A 26,415-nucleotide genomic window follows, 5' to 3' on the forward strand; every position below is an offset into this window, starting at 1 on the left:
GCCGACTCTGAGTGAAAAGAGCACAAAGCCCAGAGTTCAAGGCCCAGTACTGCTCTCCACCCCCTTATCTCCTGCCCACCCCACTTAAAAGACAACTGAGGACTGCAAATCTAAGGGAAGAAATAGCCAGGAGATGAAAACATCACATATTACTCTTTACTGCCCCCTCTTGGTTGCCCTAGGGAAGAGCCCAACTCCTGGGGAAGGCCTAAGAACCCACCTCTGCCTCCAGGACAGCGAGCTCAGAGAACACTGGCTCTTCCATGCCCTAGAAAGAAATCTCTCACTTCAGATGACCCCTAATAGAACGCAACTCTAAGGCACACGCTGCAATAATTTCTATTTATGGGGCTCCCAGAATGGAAATTGGGAAATAGCCTCATGGATCCATCTCAAAGGCCTTGCTAGGTCCCTTGCAGCCCTGTAGCCCTCTAAGTATAAGTTGAAAAGCTTATATAAATGGCATGGTGAGCATTTCTGACATCAGGAAAAGCTCTTACCTCTTTCTCTATTTTCAGTAGCTTCTTTACAGCCACCTCCTTGTCCTGCGATATCCATTTGGCTCGATAAACACTCCCAAAACTCCCTCCACCGCAGTTTTCAAAAAACTGCAAGTCATCAAATTTAATTTGCACAAAGGAGGCACCGAGAGACGACATCTCATAATGACAAGGATTGCCCTTCCACACGATCTGCAGGGAGAAAGAGAAGGACACGTTGAATTGCAAATAAATGAGAGAGAATATTCTGTAGATCGTGTATAACAAGTTCTGTGAAGCTTCCAGAAAGACCGTGACGACTTAGCAAGAAGAAAAGTGAGACAAACAAACCGAAAGGAAAACACTCACCCTGGCAACTGGTGCAAAATTCAAGAGCAACTTGTCCAGACTTTGAAATGCAGCTGACCAGGGAGAAATGGTTCCGATTTCCCCCAACGCGACCTGTCCCAGCACATCCCGGGGAGCTCTGCCTAAAGGCTACTGTGTCACCAGGTCTCTATCAGGGAGGCCTGACGGACGGGAAGCCTGCTTTCAACAGCAAGCTTGCATAGCCCTTCTGGCATGTGTGGCATGCCATCGCTTCATGCTGCCCTCTGCCTCTCACAGAACCTACATAAACTGAGTCCCTGTCCATCCGCCAACACATGGTATACGGGACACAGATTCCATATTTATACTCCCCCCCAAAAAAACCAACAAAAAACAAACTTTCAACTTAAGGACAATAGAAAAGTGATTCCAGGACTGTATACCCTAGGCAGAACTTAATTAAAGAGTAGAAAAATTACCCTTGATTATATTAAGTCATCCAAAACACATTGCCAAAGATGTTAAAAAAAGCCTTCCCAGGTGTATTATATTTGTATGTAGTATTGAGATTACTGTAATGATACTTTTCTATGGCTGAAGGAATCTAGCTAGTCTACAGAAAAGCATTTATTCTTACTGTTCAATGTCAGGAAAAAACCAAAATAAAATCCAAAACATACAAAGAAAGAAGCCAACGGACTTAAGTTCTGAACCTGTATAAAAAGCTAAAAATGGTATCTAAAAAGTTGTAGTTGTACTTTTGCTAGAATTTGTGAGGCAGATTATAATGAGGGACAGAAGGATATGCTCATATTTGTAGGACATTCTACAAAACTTCTCTTCACTCCTCATAATTGTTGATCTCATAAAAAAAGATTTTTGTAAAAAGCAGGAAAGTGGTAGGGCACCCATGGAGCATGCCTGTAATCCTAACTACTAAGAAGGCAGAGATCTGAGGATTGTGGTTCGAAGCCTGCTAAAGCAGGAAAGTTCTTGAGACTCTTACCTCCATTAACTAACAAAAAGCCAAAAGTAGAGCTATGGTTCAAGTGGTAGAGTGCTATCCTTGAGCAAAAAGCAGACAGTGCCCAAGACCTGAGTTTAAGCACCAATTCTCTCTCTTTCACCCCCCCCCCACACACACACAGAAAAAAGGTATACTTAAGAAATTTAAGGAATAAAATGAGATTTTTTAGGGAAATCTGAATAGCAAGTATATATTAGGTAATATTTTTATCCATCACAAATAATGGCGTTTTGGATTTGTAGGAAGATGTCATTATTCTTAGGAGATATATAGATATATTAAAGTGATATCTTTAATATCTCCAACTCATTTAAAAAGTGTAGACACCATCCCCTGTGCCTCTTCCCTAACCCACTCCTAAAAATATGAACCAGAGAGGAAACCCAGACCATGCAAGACAAAAAATAGTATGGCAAGATGCTAATGCGTGACAAAGGTAAGTGAAAGACAGCATTTTACTGCTCTTTCCATCTTTCTGTAAGGTTTCTTTTTTTCCAGAATTAAAAAAAAAAAAAAAACTAGGGGGCAATCTGCTTCAGTATAAATTTACAGTTTCTCCATAAACAACTAGAAGCTTTGCTGGATGATGTAAGCAGTCTGCTGAGAGATTTTAATGTGCAGCTGACTAACCATCCCCTTTTAGGAACATCAGCTCACCGGAGAAGTGGAACTCTGTTCTACTTTGAGGAGAAGGCAAGAAGAAGTGTTTGTTCTAACATTGAGAAGACCAGTCTATATAACAAATACAGTGGGGTTAAAGGAACCTTGTATTCAGGCACAGTGCATAAATATCTATGAATCAACCACTTTTACTACAAATGTTCATTTAATTATACAGAAGAAAGTTTACATAAAAGTTAAGAATGTGTCAAAGGTAGGTATGTAGCATATGCAAGCTATAAACACTGTTCAACAAAATGCAAAACACTATGTAAGAGACTTCCTTAGAATACAGGTGGTAGGTATGTATTTTTATTATGAATTTTATCCAAGAATTTTAAAAGGAAGTAAGTCTACAAATCTTATAATACAAAATACAAGCCCCCTGCCTTTACTGCTCTCTCTAAACCCAATTCTCACTCACTAAAAGCAACTAATTTCAACTCTTTTAAAAGAATGTCCTGCTGGGAGCCAGTGGCTCACGCCTGTAATCCTAGCTACTCAGGAGGCTGAGATCTGAAGATGCCAGTTCAAAGCCAGCCCAGGCAGGAACATAATGAAACTCTAATCTCCAATTAACCACCAGAAAACGGGAAGCAGCACTGTGGCTCAAGTGGTAGACTGCTAGCCTTGAGCTGAGGGACAGCACCCAAGCCCAGAGTTCAAGCCCCATGACTGACAAAATAAATAAATGAATAAATAAATAAATAAATATCCATCTGGCATTTAACTCCACATTTTAAAATAATGGGTTTATATGCCATTTCTTAAGCATTCCATCTTAGATATTGTCTATTAACTTCTCCCTGTGAAAGATAAGGTTTTATTTCTCCCGTATCATCTTTTACCTCCCTATATACAAATGTCACACTTGCCTAAACATTTGTTTCGGTGATATTGTAACATTAGATCAATATTCAAGGTTTAAAGTAGTCTGACAAAGTAAATATTATTTCTAGTAGTACCATGTTGCATTTAGTTAGTATATTTTCCTTCTTGGATAACATTTTGTTTTTCCTAGAATTATTAGTTGCCATGTGTTTATTGTTTGCTTAATTTTTACTACTACTAATTTATTCAGCTCCTCAAACTCTGAAGAATTCCTCTCAATGAAGTAAAATACCAGGTTCTTTTTTTTTTCCTTCTCTCTAAATGTTTTTGGAGGGGGGAAAGGCCTGTTTTTTTCTTAGAGACATTCTTTCTAAACACTTCATCCCTGATGTCGTCAGGCTGGAATGGTTGCTCTCTAGGCCTGACTTGATCTGGGATTTCCCTTCATTACTGTTCTAAGCATCTCCTTCATCTTTCCTCTGAAGGAAAACTGGATCTGCCATTTTGTCTTTCTTGGTTTTGATTTCTGTGGATTTGAATCCAATGCAAAGAATGTAAATGTTGAGAATCTGTGTATGCTTAACGCCTTGACTATCTGCCTGGATATGCAGTTCTAGATAGGAAACAATTTTCCATATAATTTTGAAAGTATGACTTCATTTTCTTCCAGTTTCTAATGTAGCTATGGAGTAGTCTAATGCTACTCTGATTATTACTTCTTTTTATATTTATTTTACTTTTACTCTGATAGCTTTCAGGATGGCTCTATGCATCCCTGGAATCCTGAATTTGATTTGCCTCTGCTTAGGGATAAGTATTCTTCATTCACTCATAGGATACTTGGAGAACTCTTTTAAGTCCAGAAAAATGTTCTTGTTATTCCCCTACCACTTATAGGCACTTGTACTTCAAGTCTCCTTCCTTCCCATACATGCACAAAGCACCACTGGCAGCTTTCCAAGTATGCCAACCTCTTTCACCTTATTCCACACAAGCTAGTGCTATCTTTGCCCAACAAAGCCCTGTCCAATGCCACTTCTTTGAACTCCACAAGGAAAGTTATTGTCTCCCTCTTTTATACCAGCATCTCTCTGTTCCATCCATCTTTCCCACTAAATCCCCATCAGATGAGTAATCCTCTCATTGTCATTTCCAGTTGTGTCTCAGAATACACAGTACATACCTTTTCCATTCAAAATTATTTGTTGAGGCTGGGAAGGTGGCTCAGTGGTAGAGTGCTTGCCTTGCATTGCATGAGACCCTGGGTTCGATTCCTCAGCACCACATAAGCAGTAAAGGCCAGAAGTGGTGCTGTGGCTCAAGTGGTAGAGCACTAGCCTTAAGCTGAAGAACTGAGGGAAAGTGCCCAGGCCCAGAGATCAGGCTCCACAACCAAAAAAAAAAAATCTTGTTGAACACTTTCTGGTTATTCTCCTACCATGCCTCTTGCAACTGAGAAAGTTTCAACCAAATTAAATAAAACCTGAGGCCTGCCAGATACTGGTGGCTGAAGCCTGTAATCCTAGCTACTCAGGAGGCTGAGATCTGAAAATCATGGTTTGAAGCCCGGGACGAAAAGCTTATGAGACTCTGATCTCCAATTACCCATCAAAAAGCTAGAAGCAGAGGTTGTAGCTAAAGTGGTAGAGCACCAGCCCTGAGACAAAAACCCAAGTGGAAGTGTGAGATCCTGAGTCCAAGCCCCAACACACACACACACACACACACACACACAGAGACCCTGAGTTCAAGCCCCAACACACACACACACACACACACACACACACACACACACACACACACACACACACACACACACACACACACACACACACACACACACACACACACACACACACACACACACACACACACCCCTGAGGCTTGTAGTCTTTGCAGGTACTCCAGAGGATTCTGAAGCAACTCTTCATTTTGAAACTGCTGTATAGGTTCCTTGGGGTAGAGGGGAGAGTGAGTGGGGCCTCCTGTACTGGGTGCCTCTGAGTCTTGGGGTACAGTAGGTGAAGGAGAAGGACTTAAACAAAGATCATGATCTGAGCCAGGATGGGATCAACATCTGAGCCTGCCAAGAGGCACCTTCTCCAGGGTCTTCACCCTTTGACATGAGGCAACTAGTCAAGTTATTTCCAGAATCACTGTTACTCATATTGTGATACATTCTGCTATTCAGAAATAGGCTATGAATGAATGGAACTATGCAATTATACGAATGTTTTATTGAGACTGTAAAAAATTAAGTCCTGTCCAATTACCAGAGACTAACAATTGTAGGGTACAAGTCTCAACTTCAGGGAGCCTGGCAAAATATCATGCAGTCTGTTGAAAATTTGGGCTGAGGTTTCCATTCTCCTCTATACATATGAATGTCAGATCACAATGTATGTTTTTCTCCTTGAGCTTTCTTTCCTTTCATTCAAAGTCATTATTCTAAAATTAACTTATGACCACAGTGTGAAAAATCTGAGTTACTAGTTAATAATATCTACCACATCTTTGGGGACACTGCTACCTGATCAAATTAGATTCTAGTTTTTCAGATGGATTCTCCATTGACTACATTGGTAGAGTGTCATCTATAGAAACATATTTACATAGTCTATGAAAAGAATTGTTTTTATAGGCAAAGGCACTAATTTTATGACATTCTCAAAAGCTAAGTATCTATCATACAGCATTCCAGGGAAAGTTAAAGCAGGAATATGACAAAACCAAAGCATAGTAAGATGTCACAAGTCTTGAAATTAGTAACAGAGTGGTTGAAGTCAGTCAGCTGAATACTTGAGCAGAACACCACTTTTTAAAAATTTTCCTTAAGTTAAAAATGCAAAACATCTTTAACTATTCACTAAATTTCTGAAGGCATTTACATTATCATCAGCTAATTCTCAAAAATAAAAATATATGGAGGCAGAAAAATCATAAAGGGAGTATTATTTTTCTTTTCCAAGTTTTCAGTCTCTTCTCCCGAAAATGGACTAAGCTTTTCTAGTCACAGATCTATTTTGCCCCTTTGGTTTTTCCGAGTAGTGTTGACTTCAAATAAGTCATTTGTCTTCTCCTCCCCTCCCCTTTTGCCCCAAATTTAAAACAAGAAAGATACCACTAAAGTTCTAACACCTAAAAAGGCTTTAAAATGAGACAAACATTGAAGTGGAGGTGGGTCAAGTGGTAGAGCGTCAGCCTTGAGCAAAAAAGAGAATGTGGCCCTAAGTTCAAACTCTAGTACTGACACACAGTACTGTATGTCCATCTCCTATAACCTTGAAACAATCACTTTTTCTCAGATTATGGCATTTCTAGACCTAATAGATAAAAATTATAAATCCTTTCCATTTAATATCTCAAAGATGGATGGTCCAAAATCATTACGTCTGCTGTGTATTTCTCGACTTCATTGGCAAATCTTATTTCCAAATAGCAACAATTTCATCACAGTACAGGGGAAAGATGGTTGTAGGGTCGTAGTAGCAAATCTGACCCTATAAGCTCCTGTGGCTCTGGGGCCTTAGTTTCCTCACTGGAACCAGCACTTCTACTAGGTTCCGGAAAGTGGAGTGTATGAAAAGTGCCTTGTACAGTGTCTAACACACAGTATATGCACAGTAAATGGAAGCTGTGGTTTCCTGTTTTAATAAATTCCCTACCATATTTAGTCATCTATTCTTTCACAGTCAGGTATGTATTCCTCTCTGTATTTGAAGAACTGTTTTCTATTGTAGCTCCATTACTGTTGCAGCACAATCACTAATGTGCAAATGTACATTGTTCTAGCTGCTTTTCCTTGTGTGTATTTTAAGGGCCCTCCCCCACTCCTCTGTTTGCTGCATTTTTGGTTTTGATCACTTCTGTTTATTTTATTAGCAACTCTTACTTTTTCTTAAGACAAGATTTCACTGGGTAGCTCACACTGGCCTTGAAATCTTACCTCAGACTACTGAATGTTGGGATTATAGGCTTGTGCTGCCACACCTGTCTACCCCTAGAAATTTTTTCTTTCACATCGTTTTTCACAGGGAGAGTGTTTAAGTTACTAAAAGGCAATATTTTTCTTTTGTACTTTTTGGATACTAACACAACTCTAGGATCTATTTGTGCAATCACAGCACGCACTTTGGTGGAGTTGTAAAGTGTCTGCTTCCCAAATGGTCACTGTCCCTTTGCAGAAAGGACACATGGATGCCTGACTCGAGAAAGTTTTCTGGCTTTAACTAGCTTCATCAAATACCTGCACATCATAATTGTTTTAAGTTTAATTATACTTTATAAGAGGATTAACTTGCTGGGCACTGGTGGCTCACACCTGTAATCCTAGCTACTCAGGAGTCAAGAGATCTGAGGATCATGGTTCAGCCCAGGCAGGAAAGTCCTTGAGACTTATCTCCAATAAACCACCAGAAAACCGGAAGTGGCACTGTGGCTCAAGTAGTAAAGCGCTCGCCTTGAGCTAAAGAGCTAAGGGACAGTGCCCAGGCCCAGAGTTCAGGCCCCATGACCAACCAAAAAAAAAAAAAAAAAAAAGGATTAACTTTACTAGAAATAAGATCTTTTTGACTTTCTCTGGATGTTTCCTTTAGGTTTACATGGGGTTATTATTTCTGAATTAGACTCTTTCTCTTTTTCTTTCCCTAATATACTTTCATTTTTCCTTCTTTCACTAAAGTAGTTTTAAGCTTGTTTCTGATATAACATAGAAAGAAGAAGTAATTTACCAGAACCTATATAATAGTTTTAAAGATTTTCAAAAACAATCCTTAATACCTTAAATAATTACATATGTTGGAGCTGTCTTAGTCTCCTTAATATAGACCAGTAAGTGAATCAATAAAAATGTGCCTATTGTCATGTGTTTCAAAACAAAACCTTTGGAAATCACCATTCTGTGATTGTTTTTAAGTCATATCTTTAAAAAGAAGGGGGAAAGTGTATTTCTTCAAAATTCAAAAGATGCTCTTCCTGAACAAGACTATTGCTTTGTGTTGCTCTCTTAAAACAACAACAAAAAAAAGATCACCATGCTCAACAAGAAATGTACTCATTAACTTACTCATGTAACTGTAACCCTTCTGTACACCATCTTTACAATAAAATAAAAATTTAAAAGATCACTAAAAAGGATAAAACAGCAAAACTAGCTGAAGGAGACTCCATATAAGAATAAAACTAAGTAATGGTATGTCTACCATAAATATCTCCTTTAAGGTTGATCCCAGTAAACAGCCTATCTTACATGAAACAGCTTGGGACCAGTGAGCAGGACTGAGAGTAAGCAATTTAAAATAAGAGAGTAAAAAGACAGACAGCTATAGTTTCAAGCTCCCCCATCCATCTGTGTTTTACCATATAAGTAATACAACTCTCTAGTTGGAACAAAGGTTGAAATGAAAACAAGCTAGTTAAAAGAAACATCCTTATTGGTACCTTAATATTCCAATAAATGGAAATCAACTTGCATGGCATGCTTGCTTGCCAGAAATGTGGCTACCACAAGCAAATCCTAGAGGACAAGGAGAGTGACTGGTGGAGCTGGCAGGCCACAGAGAAGCCATACAATGCAGACAATCTATGCCATAGGCTGCTACGAGGCTTCTCAGGACATCAGGAGGAGAATGGGGAAAGCACAGCGGGGCAGATTTCTGGGGCTGGCCTGAAGAGGCACGCACTGGTGTTTAGGCTGTGCTCAGGAGTACTGGAAGCCTACTGCCCGGGCCAGCGGCCACCCATCTGGAGCAGCCCTGTTCACAGCTGCTTAGCTGTCTCTCCCTTAAGGACTATTTTCTGCACTTAGAAAAGATGCAACTATCCTAGCTGCTGACAACAAGGTACAATTTTGGACTCATTACTTGGAATGGATGCCCTTTCTAAGAAGGGCAAATACACAGGTTAAAACCTGGTTGTCTGAGGTAAGACAAATGATAAAGAAGAATGAAGATGTTAAAACTAGAAGACACCCAAGACCCTGTATCATGCTTTGCTAATTATGAAGGAAAAGTATCTGTGGTTACAAGTTATAGAAAGAATTCCTGGTCATTAGGACACCACAAGAAAATGCACCACCCTCTCTCTTAGTGGGTGACCCAAGCTTAGGAACCCAGTGGAAGGCAGGGGTGTGGAATGGAGATCTGAATGTGTAAGTGAGCAGAATGGATGCGTCTTTAAGATCCACTCTAGCCTCACCAGAGGATGACTAGCCAGCCAGCACTGAAGGTCTCCATCTCCTTCCAGACCATGTAGTAGTCATCAGACTGACAAGAAATGATTGAGCTGCTCCCCTACAATTCACCTCCCAGGGCTGGGAAGGCCAGAGCTACATTCCAGATGGCCATCCTTCAGTGCTCCTCCCCTTCTCCCCACCCCAAAAAAAGGTGCTCTCCATCTTGAAAGCCAAAAACTCTTTGGATGATCTATCACTATTCATTTGATTTGTGTGTGTATGTGTGTGTGTGAGAGAGAGAGAGAGTGAGAGAGAGAGAGAGAGAGAGAGAGAGAACATTCTGCTATGTAGCTTAGATCCTCCTGTCTCAAGCTTCCATGTGCTGAGATTACAAGCATGCTCAACTGTGCCCATCTTATCTACTCCTAATCTTTGCTTATTTCCAGAACGGAGCACACAGCATTGTTCAGGTGTATGAATAAATGCATATACTGATTTTATTCAAAGATTGGGAGGAACCAATATATCTGTGTGTATTGGCTTGCTCAATGAGATACCGAACAGGAAAATAGACAATTTGAAAGTCATATGTATTTTTAAAATACAAGATTTTAAGGAAATGTTTGCTTACATTGGAGGTACTTATGGCTCTATTTAGAGACCCCCTCAAGGAATTCATTCCTTTTTCCACACAGTACGGTAGTTTGGTAGGAAAGTGTAAGAAGCAAAGATTTGCTCTGTAACCTACAGGGATAATTCTTTCCTTCTCTTGTTGGATATACAAGTTCAAGAGACAGATCCAGAAAGAACAGCATTGGGCCCAAAGACAAGCTGTGTTGAAATTAGCTATAAGAATGGTTCCAGCCAGGAATTGATGGCTCACGCCTGTCATCTTAGCTACTCAAGAAGGATGAGATGTAAGGATCTTGGTTTGAAACCAGCCTGGACAGGAAACTCTCTGAGATTCTTATCTCAAATTAACTAGTAAAAAAACAGAAGTGGAGGTGTAGCTCAAGTGTAAGAGTGCCATCCTTGAGCAAAAAAGCTAATAGATAGTGCTTAGGCCTTGAGTTCAAGCCCCAGTACCAGCACAGAAAAAAAGAAAATGATTCTAAGTGATTTCGGTTATGACCTCTGACTTCCAGTCATAGCCTTCTCTTGTTCACCTAACTCCCAAATTTGTCACAATGTTATTTAAATGTATTAGCTTTAAGATTCACACTCCCCTCCCCCCATAGTACCAAGCTGTATACAGGTGCAGAGGGGTACAGAGCCACTTTACAACAAACTCTACTTAAAACAGTATTTCAGATAACCTCCTATCCCAACACACACACTTAAGTATGACATGGAGCTGGGCAAACTACTACAGACAAACCTCAGCTGGGAAAGGCAAGACTAGAAGCTTTCTCTGCATGAATTTTGTGGCAGCCCCTCGCTATCCCTACCCCTTAGCATTTTCCCTTTGCATCTCCCCAGCCCTTTCTACCATTCAGTATGATGGCTAAAGTTTCAAGGATTGATTCCAAGCGCTTCTATTTGGCACCTCATATACCTACCATCCTTAGGAACAAGTAGCATCACTGTCCCTAATTTACATGTGAGAAAAATGGAGGGAGGATCAAGATGTAGAAATTGCCCAAGCCAAGTACTTAATTTACAAGTGACACAACTCCATTTCAACTTGGGTCCTATTCCAAAGTCATATTTTTCCACCACATGTCTATTTCCTACAATATCACTCTGCTGCCTCCTTCAAATATCCCTACTTTCTTCTTCTTCAGACCCTTTTCTTATTACAGTAATTACTGGATTGCTTACTCTCCACCTAAAGTTCCATTTGAGACTTTAATTTCCTATTAGTGATTGTGGCAATGGGGTTAGCTGTCAGCTGCGTGGCTGTTTTGTTCTCATCGTTTTCCTGGTGTTGGGATTATTTAACTGTGATTAGGGCCTAATCGATGCTTCAGCTGTCTGTAAAAGGGTCAGACACAAAAGCACCCGAATATCGGTCAAACCAATCTAAGCTGTGGCATTTACAGCTCTCTTCCCTTAACTGGCACACTTTTCTGTTCACAGCTGGAACTCTGCTTATTTGTGCGTAGGAGGACAAGGTTAATAGCCACAAAAGAAGTAGCCTAAATCTTCCCTGCAGTAAGACGGAAAGGTGTCTTAGCTGTTTTATTGCATTCAGATAAAAGAAAAACATACTCTGTCAATCTGTCCTGGGCAGAATAAAATGGAAAACAAATGATCCAAATTGATTTTTATTTCCAACATCTGAGGACAGAAGACAAGGCTATCTTATTCCAACAACACTATATCACCACACTTTTTTTTTTTAAGTCATTGATTCTCTTTCTCTTCTCTGATTCTGTCAATTTCTAAAATCCACGGCCCATTTTGCTTTGCTTTGCCACACTAATCGCTTCACTTTATGGATGACCTCTTTTCCTGAAACATCATTGTCATTTCTCCAGTGTTTTCTCTGATGATTCAATTATTCACTCCACACCCTTTGTAACTCCTGTTTATAATTCTGCAACCCTACACAGTCAGTTTCGCTGCTCATTCCAGATAGGCACTGGGCCAATGTATTGCCAATAACACTCATTCTGTGCTGACTTAAAATACACAGTGCAGCTTGCCAAGTTTCCTTATTTGGCAAGAAGGTCCCTCAGTTCCCAAGATCTTTGACCATCCATTTTTAGATTTAAATCTGTGTGCTTAATATTCAGTTATTAATGCATCCCATGCATCCCTATATGCTTTCCTAGACAAGGAAAAACTTCCTGCCAATGTGTTATGGCCTTTTACTCTGGAATGACTACCATTGAAACTTTTGATTCAAACAACATTTTCCACTTAAAAAAAAAAAAAGCTTCTAAAATAATCCCCCAAAGAGAAGAGATTAGACGGTGAGAGATTAAGATACACAGTGCATACTGTTAATTTTCTCTTTTCAAGTAAGCTAAATTTATATTCATTTACAATCTCTCACAATTGTACAAATGACCAAATCCATAATTAAAACGCAGTCATTATATACCTATTTACAATAACAACCACCAAACAAGAACGACAAGATTTCACCCTGAAGAGGGGCCTACTACAAAGACGACCTTCACAGGTCTTGAAGCACTTATTTCTGTTTTTAAACGTCGGGATAGGTTTGGACTACTGGGTCCTTCCCTAAAGCCAGGAAAGGAAAAGCAAGAAGTCCTGCCTCAAACAGCTTCCAACAGTCAAGGAAGGAGGAACTGAACTTTCACAAGTTAAAATTCATCCCGTAAGAGGGTTCTCGCACGCGTTCCTAACGAAAGCTGCTGATTTATTGTAAAGCCCTTGCAATGGGCCACTCAGCGGCGTGCTTTCATTATTAACGAAAACTCACAAAAATAGTAATTAAGTTTCCCATAAACAGTGCTTAGGCAGGATCTCAAGACGCACCAGAAACAGACGTTTTCGGCAGTCTCTCAAGGATGCCCAGCGTGTGGGCTGTTTGTGGGAGCTTTCGGTGGTTTAGGCAATTCGGTGTCATCTAGCCAATGGAGACTCCCAAGTTCTCCTGGAAGCCGGCGGGCGCGGCTGGGCCGCCGCGGGGCTCACGGCCCGAGGCGCCCGGGCCCGTGGGTTTCCCGGCAGGAGCCCCGCGGCAGCGCGGGGAACCGCCACCCCGAGTGGGGTTGCGTCTATCCACGGGGTCCCCACAAAAAGCAGAAGTTGCCCGCCGCTCTTGGCCGGCTCAGGCGTCAGCAGGGACGGCTGGCTTGGGGGCCCCGATTTCCAGGACCCCGCCCCGTGCTGACCTCCGGGGTCGCGGCCACCCACGACCCGGAGCGCGCGGGCTGCGCCCCGCTCGCTCTCCAGGGCGCCAAGTCCTCGGCGGGCCCGGCCCGGACTTTCCCCAGCCGCACTTGGGCACGCCAAGTGTGGAGGGGTCGGGCGCCGGGACAAGCGCCCTGCCGTGGGGAGGAGGGGGGATTGGTGTCAGGGGCGGGGTGGCCCTGGGGACCCTCAGGTCCCGTCCTAGCGTCGGGCCGGGCCCCGGGGCTCCGGGACGCCCAGCTTTCCCGCGATCGGTCGCGGAGGGCCAGACACCGGCCCTCGGCCCTCCCTCCACCCTCCGGCCCGCCGGGCCTCCCTCCGCCGCTGCCGGCCTGACCCCTACCTGGCTCCCGGACCGGGCGCGAGCTGCAGGCGGGGCGCGCAAGCCCCGCGCGACCAGGGCGGCGGGAGTCGGGGACGGGGTCGGGGACGGCGGCCCGCGCGGCTGCCACGCTTCCGCCGGAGTCAGGAGTTGAACATTCCGCCTCTACGCACGGCGCCAATGAGGAAGACAGGCACGGCAACAGCACCACCTACCTCCCGGCGCGGAAGCGCCGGGGCCCACCGGCCCTGCCTGGCAAGGCACGCGGCCTGGCACGGCGTGCCCGCCGCTCTCCCGGAGGACCTGGGCACCGTCCGCCCAAGGTCCCGCGCCTGGCGCCGGCCCGACCGGCCACGAGGGGCACCAGCCGGCTGGCTCCTGGTCCCCTGGTCCCCTAGCATCCTGTCCACAAGTTGACACCGCCTATTGCGGCCACTCAACCCTCACCAACACACCTAGGCGCTGGGGACACAAAGGGTTGGGGAGGGGTGGGGGTGCTTCGTGTGCTACCGCAGTCAGCCCTCCAGCTGGGAAGGGGACGGGCGTTGAGGGCGAAAGATAGGGCTGACTCAGTGGAACCATCGGTAGATATTTGAGGAGGGTCCATGGCCTGCTGCTGTGGTTGGTGACTTTAAATCCAGGTGCCTTCTATATACCAGGAGATAGAGGATGAGCAAAAGCTGGCAGAGGGCTTTGGGAAGAAAAGAAAGTGTTTGGGGAGAATGGTTCTGGGGAGGAAAGTGAGAGGATGTAGCGTTTCCAGGACTCCTAAGTTTGAAAGGATCATTCACAGATACTGAGGAAACCGTGGAAAGTTGGGTTTAGGAGTAGAATGGATGTTGGTATTTCAATGATGATTCTAAGAGCGGCCCACTGTGGTGGTAGGGGTAGGTGGATGGGTGGGTGGGTAGTGGAGTGATGGCTAAGGATGGGATCAGGGAAAATCTCTAGTTATTGGATCTTGAGAACCTGAGTTAGAGGGTATAAAATGGAACTTTAAAAGAAGGCTTGGATTGAGAGATATGTTTCAGAAAGAGGCCAAAGAAACTGGTGACCCACTAAAATTGGAAGAGGGAAAGATGATGCTAAGCCTTCAGACCTGGGTGACTGAAAGAATGATGGTGTCATTGACAGAAATAGGAGTCTGTGGAGGAAGCTGGCTCCCTGCTGAGGTTCAAGTCATGGTAGGAAAACCCAGTAGAGATGCAGCAGCTAAAATAAGAAACTGAAATTGAGAAAAGAAGCCAAGGGAGAAATACAAAATCTGTAAAGCACTCATGTAAGTTACATATGTGACTGTGGGTGGATGAGCAGGCCAGTAAAGGACTATGAACCTTAGATTCATCATTTCTGTTGGGGAGGGGGGAGACAATCGTGGAAGGAGTGACACTGATCAGGATGTATTATACTCATAATCTGACTTGTGGAATTGAACCCCTTTGTACAACTCGTTAATGAAAAAATTAAAAATAATAACCAATTTTTGTGACTAAGACATTAGTATGAATAGAAACTGTCATGCTAAAACACTTTTTTTTCTGATGCAGGTAATCAAATAATTCTAAAACCATCTGCCCCCACATGGGAAAACTAGGACCTTTAGCAAAATCACAGAGAAGAGGGTAGTTAGTCATTTCACATTGCCTTCAAAGGTACTTGATTGTGATATGATATTAGGCCCAGGAGTCAAGAGACCCTGACATTTGTCTTAGTTCTGACAGTTATCAGCTGGGGTACTTTGATAGACCTCATCTTCCTCTAACTGAAAATAAAGGAAGGGCTAATTAGATGCTAGCAATTGGTTCCAGCTTTAAGCGTATGTATGCATTGCTTTATATAAGAAGCACATGGCTTAAAAGCCTTAATATTTTTAGCTGCATTACCCTTCCTCTCCACCCAGTTTTTCTCCATTCCATTTTCCTCACATAATTAGGCTCAGAGAACAACCAGCAGGAACCGTGAACCTAAAAAGCAGTCTCACAAATATACTTAAATGATCTTCTGTTAATCATCCTCTTGTCTTTCTAATTACATTGCACACTCTTCAAGGTCATAGTTTATATTCAATTGTACTTATCCGTAAGTGAAATAAATACATCATAACTCTGGGATAAACCAATTGCCTCAAGTCTGATTTTTCTTTCATTTAGCTGCCTATTACCTTAAGACTATATTGATTTCTTTAGGTGCCAGAATGAACAGGTACAATCTAGTCTAGTGCTTTTCCCATTCTTTACTCTGAATCTTTACTCTGCATTTGCAGATGGTGAGAGTTTACTAGTTAATTCTCATCAGGCAGGATATAGGTTCACAAATGGAAACAGCAATAACAAGAGGCATAGCCAAGCCTCCTATTCCTGTACTTCAAATGTTTCCACACTGAAAATAGGACCCTCAGCAGAGGAGTGGCTTGCAAGTCTTCACCTTTTTTTTTTTTTTTTGGTCTGGGCCCAGGCACTGTCCCTCAACTCTTCAGCTCAAGGCTAGCACTCTACCATTTGAGCCACAGCACCACTTCTGGTTTTTTCTGCTTATGTGGTGCTGAGGAATCAAACCCAGAGCCTCAGGCATACAAGGCAAGCACTCTACCACTGAGCCACCTTCCCAGCCCCATAAAGTACTTTCTTACAATGAAGAACACCCTCCAAAATAATCATGCAATCTAAGTAAAGAGAGTGTATTTGCTATTCAGAAATGTCTCCTAACCACTCTTTCAATGGGCTTGTTCCTCCCTAAGTCCTTCTTTTTTAAATATAATTTTATTGTTATTATTAAGGTGTTGTACAGAGGGTTTACTATTTCATAAATCAGGTAATGAGTACAGTTCTTTCTTGGATAATGTCACCCTTCCTTTGCTTCTAAATACAAACTTAAATACAAACTTTAGAGCTGCCACCGACTATCAGTGGATCAGAGATGTGCAGACATAAGTTCTACTAAGAGTAGAAGGAAAGGCAACTTAAAAGGAAGAAAGCATTCCTAATCTTCCTTTCCCTTTCAGATAAGAGCTATAATGCAATCTGGAACTTATGGGTATTTTCTCCAGCCATCTCAGTTCTTCATCTCAGATATGAATCAATGTCTGGAACACAACTGAGCATTAGTCAACCTGTATTCAGAGGTCAGTGCTTTGCCTTCTGTACCACTGTCAACTGTGAATCCCTGGGAAATCAAGGCATATAAATTAGGCATCCTTTAAGATACTGAATCATTACCTTAAAAGCCCAGGTTATTTTTTTTTTACTTTAGTTTTCACATGCAACTTGAAGATCAAAGGATATCCAAGGATATTTAGGTGTCCTTGCAAATGAACGGAATAGGCAAGAAGAGATGCTGAGGACTTGGGCAGAATTTATTCAGTAAATATTTACTGTCAGGCATTGTGTTGAGCTTTATAATTATAATAATGATGGATAATATGTAGTGCTTTTTCTCAGGACTTTTCAGAATGCAATGAATGGAAGAGCCAGTGAAGGCACAATTATACTGAGGTATGCTCTTAAGAGAGCACTGATAAGGGCTTTTAGCAGAGCACCTAACACAGTTTGGGAGGCCAACAAAGGCTTCCGAGTCAACCTCTAAACTGATATAAGAAGAATGAAGAGGATTTGTTAAACACAAAGGAAATAAAGGTATTCCGGGCAAAGGAAACAGCAGATGCAAAGGCCCAAGAGCATTTAAAAGTTGAAGAACTCAAATTTTTAGTTGTCTGAGTAAACACATTGCTTGGAAAGAGTAACAATCCTCAGAGCAGTAATAATAGTAGTAGCAGCAATAGTAATAATAACAACAGTAAAAATTAATAGAGATGGTTAACATCTACCTAGCACTCATGTGCCACACCCTGAGCTAAGAGTTTTACATAGTCTCTATTTAGTTAGTCTTCAAGGTAATACCAGAGAAAAGTCTTGGGAATCTTAGGCAATTTGCCTTCCCCTAGGGATTAAGAGGTGGTCTTGGGGACTGTTCTTTTATTTGTTTGTTTCCATCATTAGGGAGACCTTGTTAATTTGGACAAAATTTTTCAGCTTTTTAGTCTCAGGGCTCCTTTATGTTATAAAAATCAAATGGATTTTGAGAATGTCAAATAATTTTGGTTGCTGTAGGTTATATCTAGCTGTATTTCTCATTCTAGGAATTAGTGCTGAAATGTTTTATTTATTTTATTCATTTAAACCAGGAATAACCACATATTAATCATCTATTTTAATGAAAAGCACCCATTGCCCAATTTTTTTTAAATTAGAAATGTCATTGTTTTAAATTTTGGCAAATCTCTTTAATGGCTTGAAAGAGGACATCTGGATTCTCATATCTACTTCTGCAGTAAATCTTTCCCAATCCTGATTACATATGTCCTCTGGGAGTTTAAACTCTACAGTATACTCATGAGACACCACAGGGAAAATAATATCTGCTAAGACAACATTTTACTCTATGAAATAAAATAGAAGTCGTTTATTTTTATTTTACAAATGGAGTTTTTGCCTTTGCAGATCTCTGGATCACAGTTTGCAAATGGTTGGTGTGGCAGCTACAGGTGCTCTTTGAGAAGTGAGTTTCCTTGTGCTCTGCCTCAAGATGCAGCATCACAGGTCAGCTGCATCAAGTGGGGAAGAGAACACTTGGCTAGATGTCCAAAGTTTTAGAATGCAGTGCCAGCCCTATCCCTAAGTAGCTGCCTCTTATTTTGACTATCACAACTGTGATGGTAGCAGCCTGTATTCAAACAGTGTATTACTGAAATCTAAAACTTTCTGAACTTAAAGAGATTTCTGGATCTCTTTGTTAATTGATCCAGAAAATAGAAACAAATTTTTATCTCCTCATAACTGTATCTTCTCATCAGGTAAGCTGATCAAACATTGTAGACACATTATGTTCTTATAGTATCCAAAGCTTCCAGGAGACATACCTTGTTTTTCTGAATAAACCAAATTCTCACACTCAGACTTCCACATATTCTAAGAAGTTCAATGATGTAATCCTACATGACATTGAATTTCAATACCAACTTCTTGGGTTAGGCACATGTCATAGGGAAGAAGAATTCCATCTTCTTCTATCTGAAAAAGCAATAATTGTCTTTAATCAGGCAATGTTTAGTTCTATTTAATAATTACTCATAAATGATCAACTAACAGGTTATACCTGAAAGAGAAATAATTGCATTTCATCATGCAGTGTTTAGTTCCACTTAATAATTCCTCATAAATAACAAAGTAACAGGCGTCTATACACTTCATAACCTATCTTCATTATAAACATAATTAAATGACATCAACAACATAATCACCTGTCTTCAATAGTAGTTTTCTCTCCTTTATGTATTTCTAATTTTATGCCCAATTTCTGTGTTTTCTTCATTTCAATCATTCCCCCAAAGTCTACAATTAAGCAGTACTCTTCCTTTGGTCTATCTGCCTGCAAGGGGAATATGGGGGTAGGTGGGAAAGGAATAATTACTATTTAGGGCTCAGGTCAGGGCCTCTCAGGTGTGCATACCAGTTTATATAAGCAGGTAATTCTGGTAGAATCTCATTCATTTTCCTATACTCCCTACATTTGTGTTATGCTTTCTCATGTTGAAATTTATCCTATAATGTTTTTGTAAGTTCTAGTTAACTTCTATTTCATTTTTTCCCCCATTATCATCTTTTCTCTAACTTTGTAAGGTCCACTTGTATTAAGGTCCTGTCTGCCCTAATGTTTATAACACCTTCCAATTTAGTAGCATCTGCAAATTTCATTAACATGCTATTTACTCCCTCTTCCAGATCATTAAAAAAATGCTATTTCTTATGTATTAAATTTTGCGCTCGAATAGATTTAATTTGCTATTGCAATTTCAATGCATGTTTTCTAAAGACATGACCCAGTTAAGAATGGTCTTAACATAGGCTTAAATCCATACCCCGTTTATAGTTATTTTACTATTATGCAATCCATTTGTGTTCTCTAATCAGCACTGTTGTGAGCTCCATTGAAGCCATAATCTATTGATTTTTCTCTTCCCTCTTTTTCAATACAGTCATCATCTTGGCTTTAAATGCGCAGCAATAACAGAGTTAGTACTATTGTTGTACTCTAATCCACAGCTATTTATAAAAGGAAATTAAGTCTTTTTTCTCAGTGGATGTTCTTTGACTGATTTAAGAAATGTTCTGCATTAAGAAATGTATTTTATAATCACAATATTTGCTTTTACCCATGCAGAGTATCAATATTGTAGTAAGAAATAGATTCTAGATATTTTTATAAGCAAGCACACATTATATATTTGGTATATCTCTGTGCTGTATAAGCATATGTATGTTATGCATTTATATTCCATGTAAATACATATATACATATAAATGCATGTATATATTTATAGAATTTAATATTATATATAACAGAGTTAGATGTACACATGCATATTTTTAATTAATCTACTCCTGACTCCCTAATAACTAGAAAATCTGGAGTGACTTAGTTTTTTATCTTCAACTCAAGCATCCTGCCTTTAAATCAAGGACTGAGATTCACATCCCCCTCCCCACTAGGCTTCTGTGGTGCTGCTTTACATTTTCAGCAAGTGAGGCTTTCTACCTGTCTCTTGTGCTGCGTATGAGCACATATTACACTTTTAATGGTCATACCTAAAGCTAGTATCTATGTTTCTATTCCTATTTTCAAGAGATGTCTTCTTTCCATTCTGTCTGGGACTCTCTCCTCTCTTTCTGTAGTGTCATCAGAATATGATGCATAGCAACTTTTTTCTCTCCATCACCCAGCTTCAGCCCCTGTGAGTTGTCCCTCTGCACACCTGGCCACCTCAGTGTGATTGTCAAGTTTAAATGCAGAAACTTAGGAAAAAGTGATTTATAAGTTATATATGAGAGCAAATAAGTTATTGTTTATGTTGAAGTACAATAAGTGCATATATATATATTGTGTACATATATATATATGTATTTCCAGAAGATTTTTTTTCCATGGTAAACTTTCAGAGGTAATTTTTTTTCAGTGAGTGATAAAAGACTTTCTGGCTTGCATGTTTGGCTTTGAATTCAATTTTGTACAGAATCTAACACTTGAAGAGAAAATTCCCTGTATTTCCAAATTTCCCTAACTATGGTATAATTTTACAGGCCAAATTTTAAAATAATTTCACAGTAGATCTCTGAGTTTAAACAGCAAGGTATAATGAAATAAAGTAAAATTATTTTCTATGTTTTCCTCTGAAAAATTATCCTTCTTTTCCTTCTTTCCTTCCCTCCTTCCTTCCTTTCTACCTCCCTTCCTCCCTTCCTTTTTTTTTTTTTTTTGCCAGTCCTGGAGTTTGTACTCAGGGCCTGGGTACTGTCCCTGAGCTTCTTTTGCTCAGGGCTAGCACTCTACCACTTGAGCAACAGCACCACTTCTGGCTTTTTCTATGTATGTGGTACTGAGGAATTGAACCCAGGGCTTCACGTATGCTAGGAGAGCACTCTACTACTGAGCCACATTCCCAGCCCCTCTTTCTTTTTTTGTTGTTTTGAAATCTTTAAGAACTGAACCTTTGCTGAAGACATTGATTGGGTTGTGCTTTAGTTTAATTTTCCACCAGGGGCCATTTATCTTGTGTAAATTTTAGAGCAGCTGATTCTTGAAAAGGACACTTTGCTGGTCCCTGCTGCAGCCTCCATCTTCCCAACAAGGGTCCCTCTTCATTGCCTATCATATTTTTGTAACAAATCCATGTCATTATCCAATTTTCAACCTTTTCTTTTGAAATTGTCTTGATCTTTGGAACTGATGATTTTTATTTTCCTGATGGAGAAAGAAAAATCAAACCCATGGAACATAATAGAAAGTAAAGGTAGGCAGGCAGTGTTTGTTAGGTGACAGCCTGAACTAATTGCAGAAGTGCTCCGAGGGAAGGAATGTTCCATCAGGTGAAGTGGGGACATGCTAGATATTTCATAATCCTTTCATAAATCCTTTTCCCTCCCACATGCATATGCCTACAAATGTATTTTTTGGCTTCACTTACTAAAGATTTTCGTTGAAATTCTCCATTGCCAGATGTTGGGAAGGTATGTGTGTATGGTCATATACACTCCTTCTCCCCACCCCACTCCCTTTAAAATATTATTTGGAAGTCCTGAGGTTTCATGGCCTTGTACTTGTCAAGTATGCATTATGCAACTTGAACCGCGCCCCTAGTCCTTTGGGGGCTTAAGATATTTATTTTAAACCTGTCTCATTCTATTTTGCCCAGGCCAGCCTGGACCATGATTCTCCTATGTATGCTTTTGGAATAGCTGGGATGACAGGAGTATCCCACCGTGTCCAACTTTTATTGATCGAGTTGGGATCCCAAAACCTTTTTGCCTATGCAGGCCTCTAACTCCATTCCTCCTAATCTCTGCCTTCTGAATGTCTAGGATCATAGGTATGAACCACAGTGTTTGGCCTCACAATGTCTTCTATTTTAAAAGTAAAACTTTAGAAGAAAATAGTCCCAAATCACTGGCTTAAAACTTCACTGGAACTGTAGTCTGAGTTATTCAGGAGGCTGAATCAGGAAGACTGCTGGAGCCCAGCAGTTTAAGCCCAGACTGCGCAATACAGAGAGAACTTATCTCCAAGCAAGCAAGCAAGCACCTAACCAAATAAATAAATAAACAATCTCACTAGCTATGTTTTGTTTTTGTTTTTGTTTTTTGGTTGGTCATAGGTCTTGAACTCTGCGCTTGGGCGCTGTCCCTCAGCCTTTCAGCTCAAGGCTAGCACTCTGCCACTTGAGCCACAGCACCACTTCTGGTTTTTTTCTGGAGGTTAATTAGAGATAAGAGTCTCATGGACTTTCTTGTCAGAGCTGGCTTTGAACCATGATCCTCAGATCTCAGCCTCCTGGGTAGGATTACAGGCGTGAGCCACCTGGCACCTGACTAGCTATGTTTTGACAAAACTAGTTTAATGCTTTGATTTCTTTTCTTGTTATTTATTTTGTGACCTCAAACAACTAAGACATGATTGCAATTTCTTAGTAACTTGATGCTTTGGAATCAGATCGCCTCAGTTAAACTCCAGTTTTGTCATCATTAAGACATGTGACCTGGAACAAGACGTTTCATCTCTCCCAGGGTTCTTCACCAGCAAATAGTGAGACTATTAATCTTTTCAGCATTTACAGTCACATACTGTATGTATGTACCTAGTATAGAGGGAGTACATTTTTTTAAATGGCAAAACTGACAGGTAAAAAGCACTGGATCAAGATAACTTAGAGCCAGTACTTTACGCTTGTAATCCTAGCTACTTAGATGGCTGAGATATGAGGATTAGGGTGCAAAGACAAACAGACAAATCCCAGAGACTCTTATTTCCTATTAAATAGCAAAAAGCCAGAAGTAGAGTGCCAACTGTGAGTAGAAAAAAAAACTGAGTGAGAAGGTTTGCACATGCAAACACACACACACACACACACACACACACACACACACACACACACAGAAGATATCTCAAGTCGGAGGATGGGGTTGGGGTAGGAGGGAAAGTGGGAGAAAACGAGGGGTTAACAACGTTCAACAAGAATTGTACTCAGTTCCTTACTTAACGTGACTGTAACCCCTCTGTACATCACCTTTACAATACAATTTTAAAAAGCTATCTCAGAAAATTATCTGCCAAAGCAAACATTTAAAAATGTTGTATTTGAGCAGGATGCTGTTGCCTTACTGCTAGCTACTCAGGAGCCTGAGATCTGATGATCAAGATTTGAAGCCAGCCTGGGCAGGAAAGTCCATGAGACTCTTAACTCCAATTAACTACAAAAAGAAAGAAAAAAAAAGCTGGAAGTGGATCTGTGCCTCTACTGATAGTACACGAGCCTTGAGCACAAAAGCTCAGGGACAGTGCCTAGGCCCTCAGTTCAAGTCTCGGGGGATATCCCCCCAACACACACACACTGCATTTAAAATTGTATTCCTTAGGAGGAAAATTCAGAATTTCCTTTTTTATCTAGCAGTCATCTCTTGATATTCAAGAGTACTCTGTTACAGACTTTTTCCAGTTGCTCCAAAAGTGTGTTTTCTCTAACACATAAATGGACTCTGCACAGTAAACCTATAAGGCAACTGAGGATCTCAGTTATGCTCAGTGTCCCCCAACTCACAAATGCTTCAATGTTGACTTAATGTTATTCATTTGCTTGTGTCGTTATTGAAAACAGATTCTTAATTAAAATGATCCAGCATCACCTGGCTCGCATTAAGTGCCACAAGCAATAATCCCTAATTTAATGTACACTTTGTTCCTTACCTACAATTTAATTTCTGAAGCCAGAAATATAAATGGATTAGGTCTACTAATGAAGGCTTCTTTCTTAGGAAGCATTGCATAGCCCTGTATAATTGTTTGTAGGCTCTAGTTTGAGCATGTAAATGAACACCTTGGCTAGGTTCAAATCTAATTTTTAATATGATCTATATGTATGATTTATGGTAGACTTTAAGCCAGTGCCTTGTATTTTTTATTTTTAATTGTTTTATTTATTGATAAAAAAAACATGAGGCTTTTATTCCACAGCTCTACTTCTCCATTTTGCATCCAGCAATTTAAATGTTTTCTATTCTGTTACAAGTTATTTTCCTTTGGTGGCATTTGAACTCAGGGCCTAGCTTTACCATTTGATCCATGATTTCAGCCCCTTTTTTGTTTGTTTTTTACTTCAAATAATTTTTTTTAATGCCAGCACTGGGGCTTGAACTCAGGTTCTAGATTGTGTCCTTTACCTTTTTTTTTCTCTCTCTCTCTCAAGGTTAGCACTCTATACTTGAGCCACAGCTCTTCTAGCTTTTTGCTGGTTAATTTGAGATAAGAGTCTCACAAGATGGTTTTGAACTGTGATCCTCAGATCTCAGCCTCCTGAGTAGCTAAGCTTACAGGCATGAGACCCCAGTGCCTGGACTACTGCAAATAACTTATAAATTGCACCTATTCAGGAGGATAGTGGTATCTTGGTTCAACTATTGCAGCAAAAACTGAAGATCTGATGGAACATAGATTTGGGATAAAAAGAATGAGATTCTGACAGAAATCTCAGTGGACATACAAAGTTGTTTATCAATGACTTGAAGCCCTGTGGAAGTCTCTCTCCTTTTCCATCTTTTTGTAATTGTTTTGGCTGAGGACTCTCAGATGCCCTTGAATGTTTAAAGTATCCTTCACTGCAGTCTGTCCTTATAACAGAGATGAAGAATGGCACTGGTATTACCTAGGTACTCCACATGCCAGGCACTTTCTACCTTAACTCAGTCCTTGCTACAGACTTAGTGAGGGACATACTCTAATTCCTTTGGCCTATGAGAAAACCACAGGTCAAACTGGAGGAAGCTCAAAGCGGTGCCTGTCTACCATATTCTGTGGTACAGGATATAGGCTGTGGTTCACAGGGAGCCTGGCTGAGGGCTATCCAGTGGGGCACTGGGAGAGAGGGCTTGCTTTTTCTCTAGTACCCAAAATACTGCCATGTACATTGGAATGGCCCTGACGAAGCCAAACTCAGATCTAGCCAGCCATCAAGCCTGTTACCTTCCCACCAGTCCGTACTGCTCCATCAGGGTTGCTAGATGCTCCTGAACAAGAACTTTAAACACCAGACAAGGGCTGGGAAGGTGGCTCAGTGATAGAGTGCTTACCTAGCATGCATGAGGCCTGGGTTCGATTCCTCAGCACCACATAAGCAGAAAAAGCTGGAAGTGGCACCGTGGCTCAAGTGGTAGAGCGCTTGCCTTGAGCTGAAGAGCTGAGGGACAGCGCCCAGGCCCAGAGTTCAGGCCCCACAACAGATGAAAGAAAGAAAGAAAGAAAGAAAGAAAGAAAGAAAGAAAGAAAGAAAGAAAGAAAGAAAGAAAGAAAGGAAGGAAGGAAGGAAGGAAGGAAGGAAGGAAGGAAGGAAGGAAGGAAGGAAGGAAGGAAGGAAGGAAGAACACCAGACAGAACCAGGCCTAAAATCCTTCCCCAGACAAGAGCAGCTGCTCATACTCAGTGCCATACTCACTGTAGAAGATCATTTGCAAAAATGGAAGCAGTTTCACTTCCCTCTATCCATGATTTGGCTATCGTGACTTTGCAGCTCCACACTTAAAGAAATAGAATTATGTCTCCACTCTCTGACTCTTGGCTGGCCTCTTGCCCCAATTTGGCCATCAGGGAACTGCAGAAGTGATGATCACTATTTGGAGCTAGTCACTCAAGAGCTTCCTGGGGACTTTAGCAGCCAACAAGTGAAGAAGCCCAGGTGAGCCTGTTGTAGGATGAGATGCTCCATGGAACAGAGACGATGCATTCCTTATTAGCTTCACTGATGTATGACCTGATTCCCTGATCTGCCAAGTTTGGCTCATGCTGGAAGATCATGATTGTTAAATTACATTTTCAAGTGCCTTGTTTCAGTGTGGTGTTTAATTTTATTCATCAACTTTGGAAGGTGTTTTTGGCTAAGATTAACATTTAAATCAATGGACTTGGGGAAAGCAGACTGTCCTCCAAGTTGAAGTTCATCTAGTCAGTTGAAGGTACCTAAACAGAACAAAAAGACCAGTTCCCTCAGCAAGAGCTACCTGTCCAGAAGAATGCCTTGGACTTCATCCAGCCCTTCTGGTCTCCTGGGACTTCACCTATAGGTCTTCAGACTGGAACTGCACCATTGGCTCTCTTCAGACTCAACTTGCTGGCTCATCCTGCAGTTTCATATTTGCCAAACTTCTAGAATAGTGTGAGCCAACTGCTTACA

At 41.0% G+C, this 26,415-nt stretch overlaps 1 protein-coding gene across 4 annotated transcripts in view; it reads right to left on the bottom strand.

Annotated features, from left to right (window-relative positions):
- The window catches only part of Map3k20 (mitogen-activated protein kinase kinase kinase 20), a 219,875-nt gene extending 206,069 nt beyond the window's left edge, over positions 1 to 13,806 (bottom strand). The window contains exons 1-2 of one of the 4 annotated variants that reach the window (XM_070020747.1): positions 849 to 1,012; positions 501 to 692 (exon numbers count right to left, since the gene is read on the bottom strand). In XM_070020747.1, the coding sequence (XP_069876848.1) occupies positions 501 to 659 (159 nt within the window). In that variant the 5' untranslated portion in view covers positions 660 to 692; positions 849 to 1,012. Of the gene's footprint in view, positions 1 to 500; positions 693 to 848; positions 1,013 to 13,670 lie in introns of those variants that run through there. The other 3 variants (XM_070020767.1, XM_070020757.1, XM_070020776.1) reach the window with 3 other exon arrangements.
- Between the last annotated feature and the right edge of the window lie 12,609 nt (positions 13,807 to 26,415).

The sequence above is a fragment of the Dipodomys merriami genome, unplaced genomic scaffold, assembly GCF_024711535.1.
Source record: "Dipodomys merriami isolate MVZ:Mamm:240054 unplaced genomic scaffold, mDipMer1.0.p SCAF_1, whole genome shotgun sequence".
NCBI classification, from domain to species: Eukaryota; Metazoa; Chordata; class Mammalia; order Rodentia; family Heteromyidae; genus Dipodomys; species Dipodomys merriami.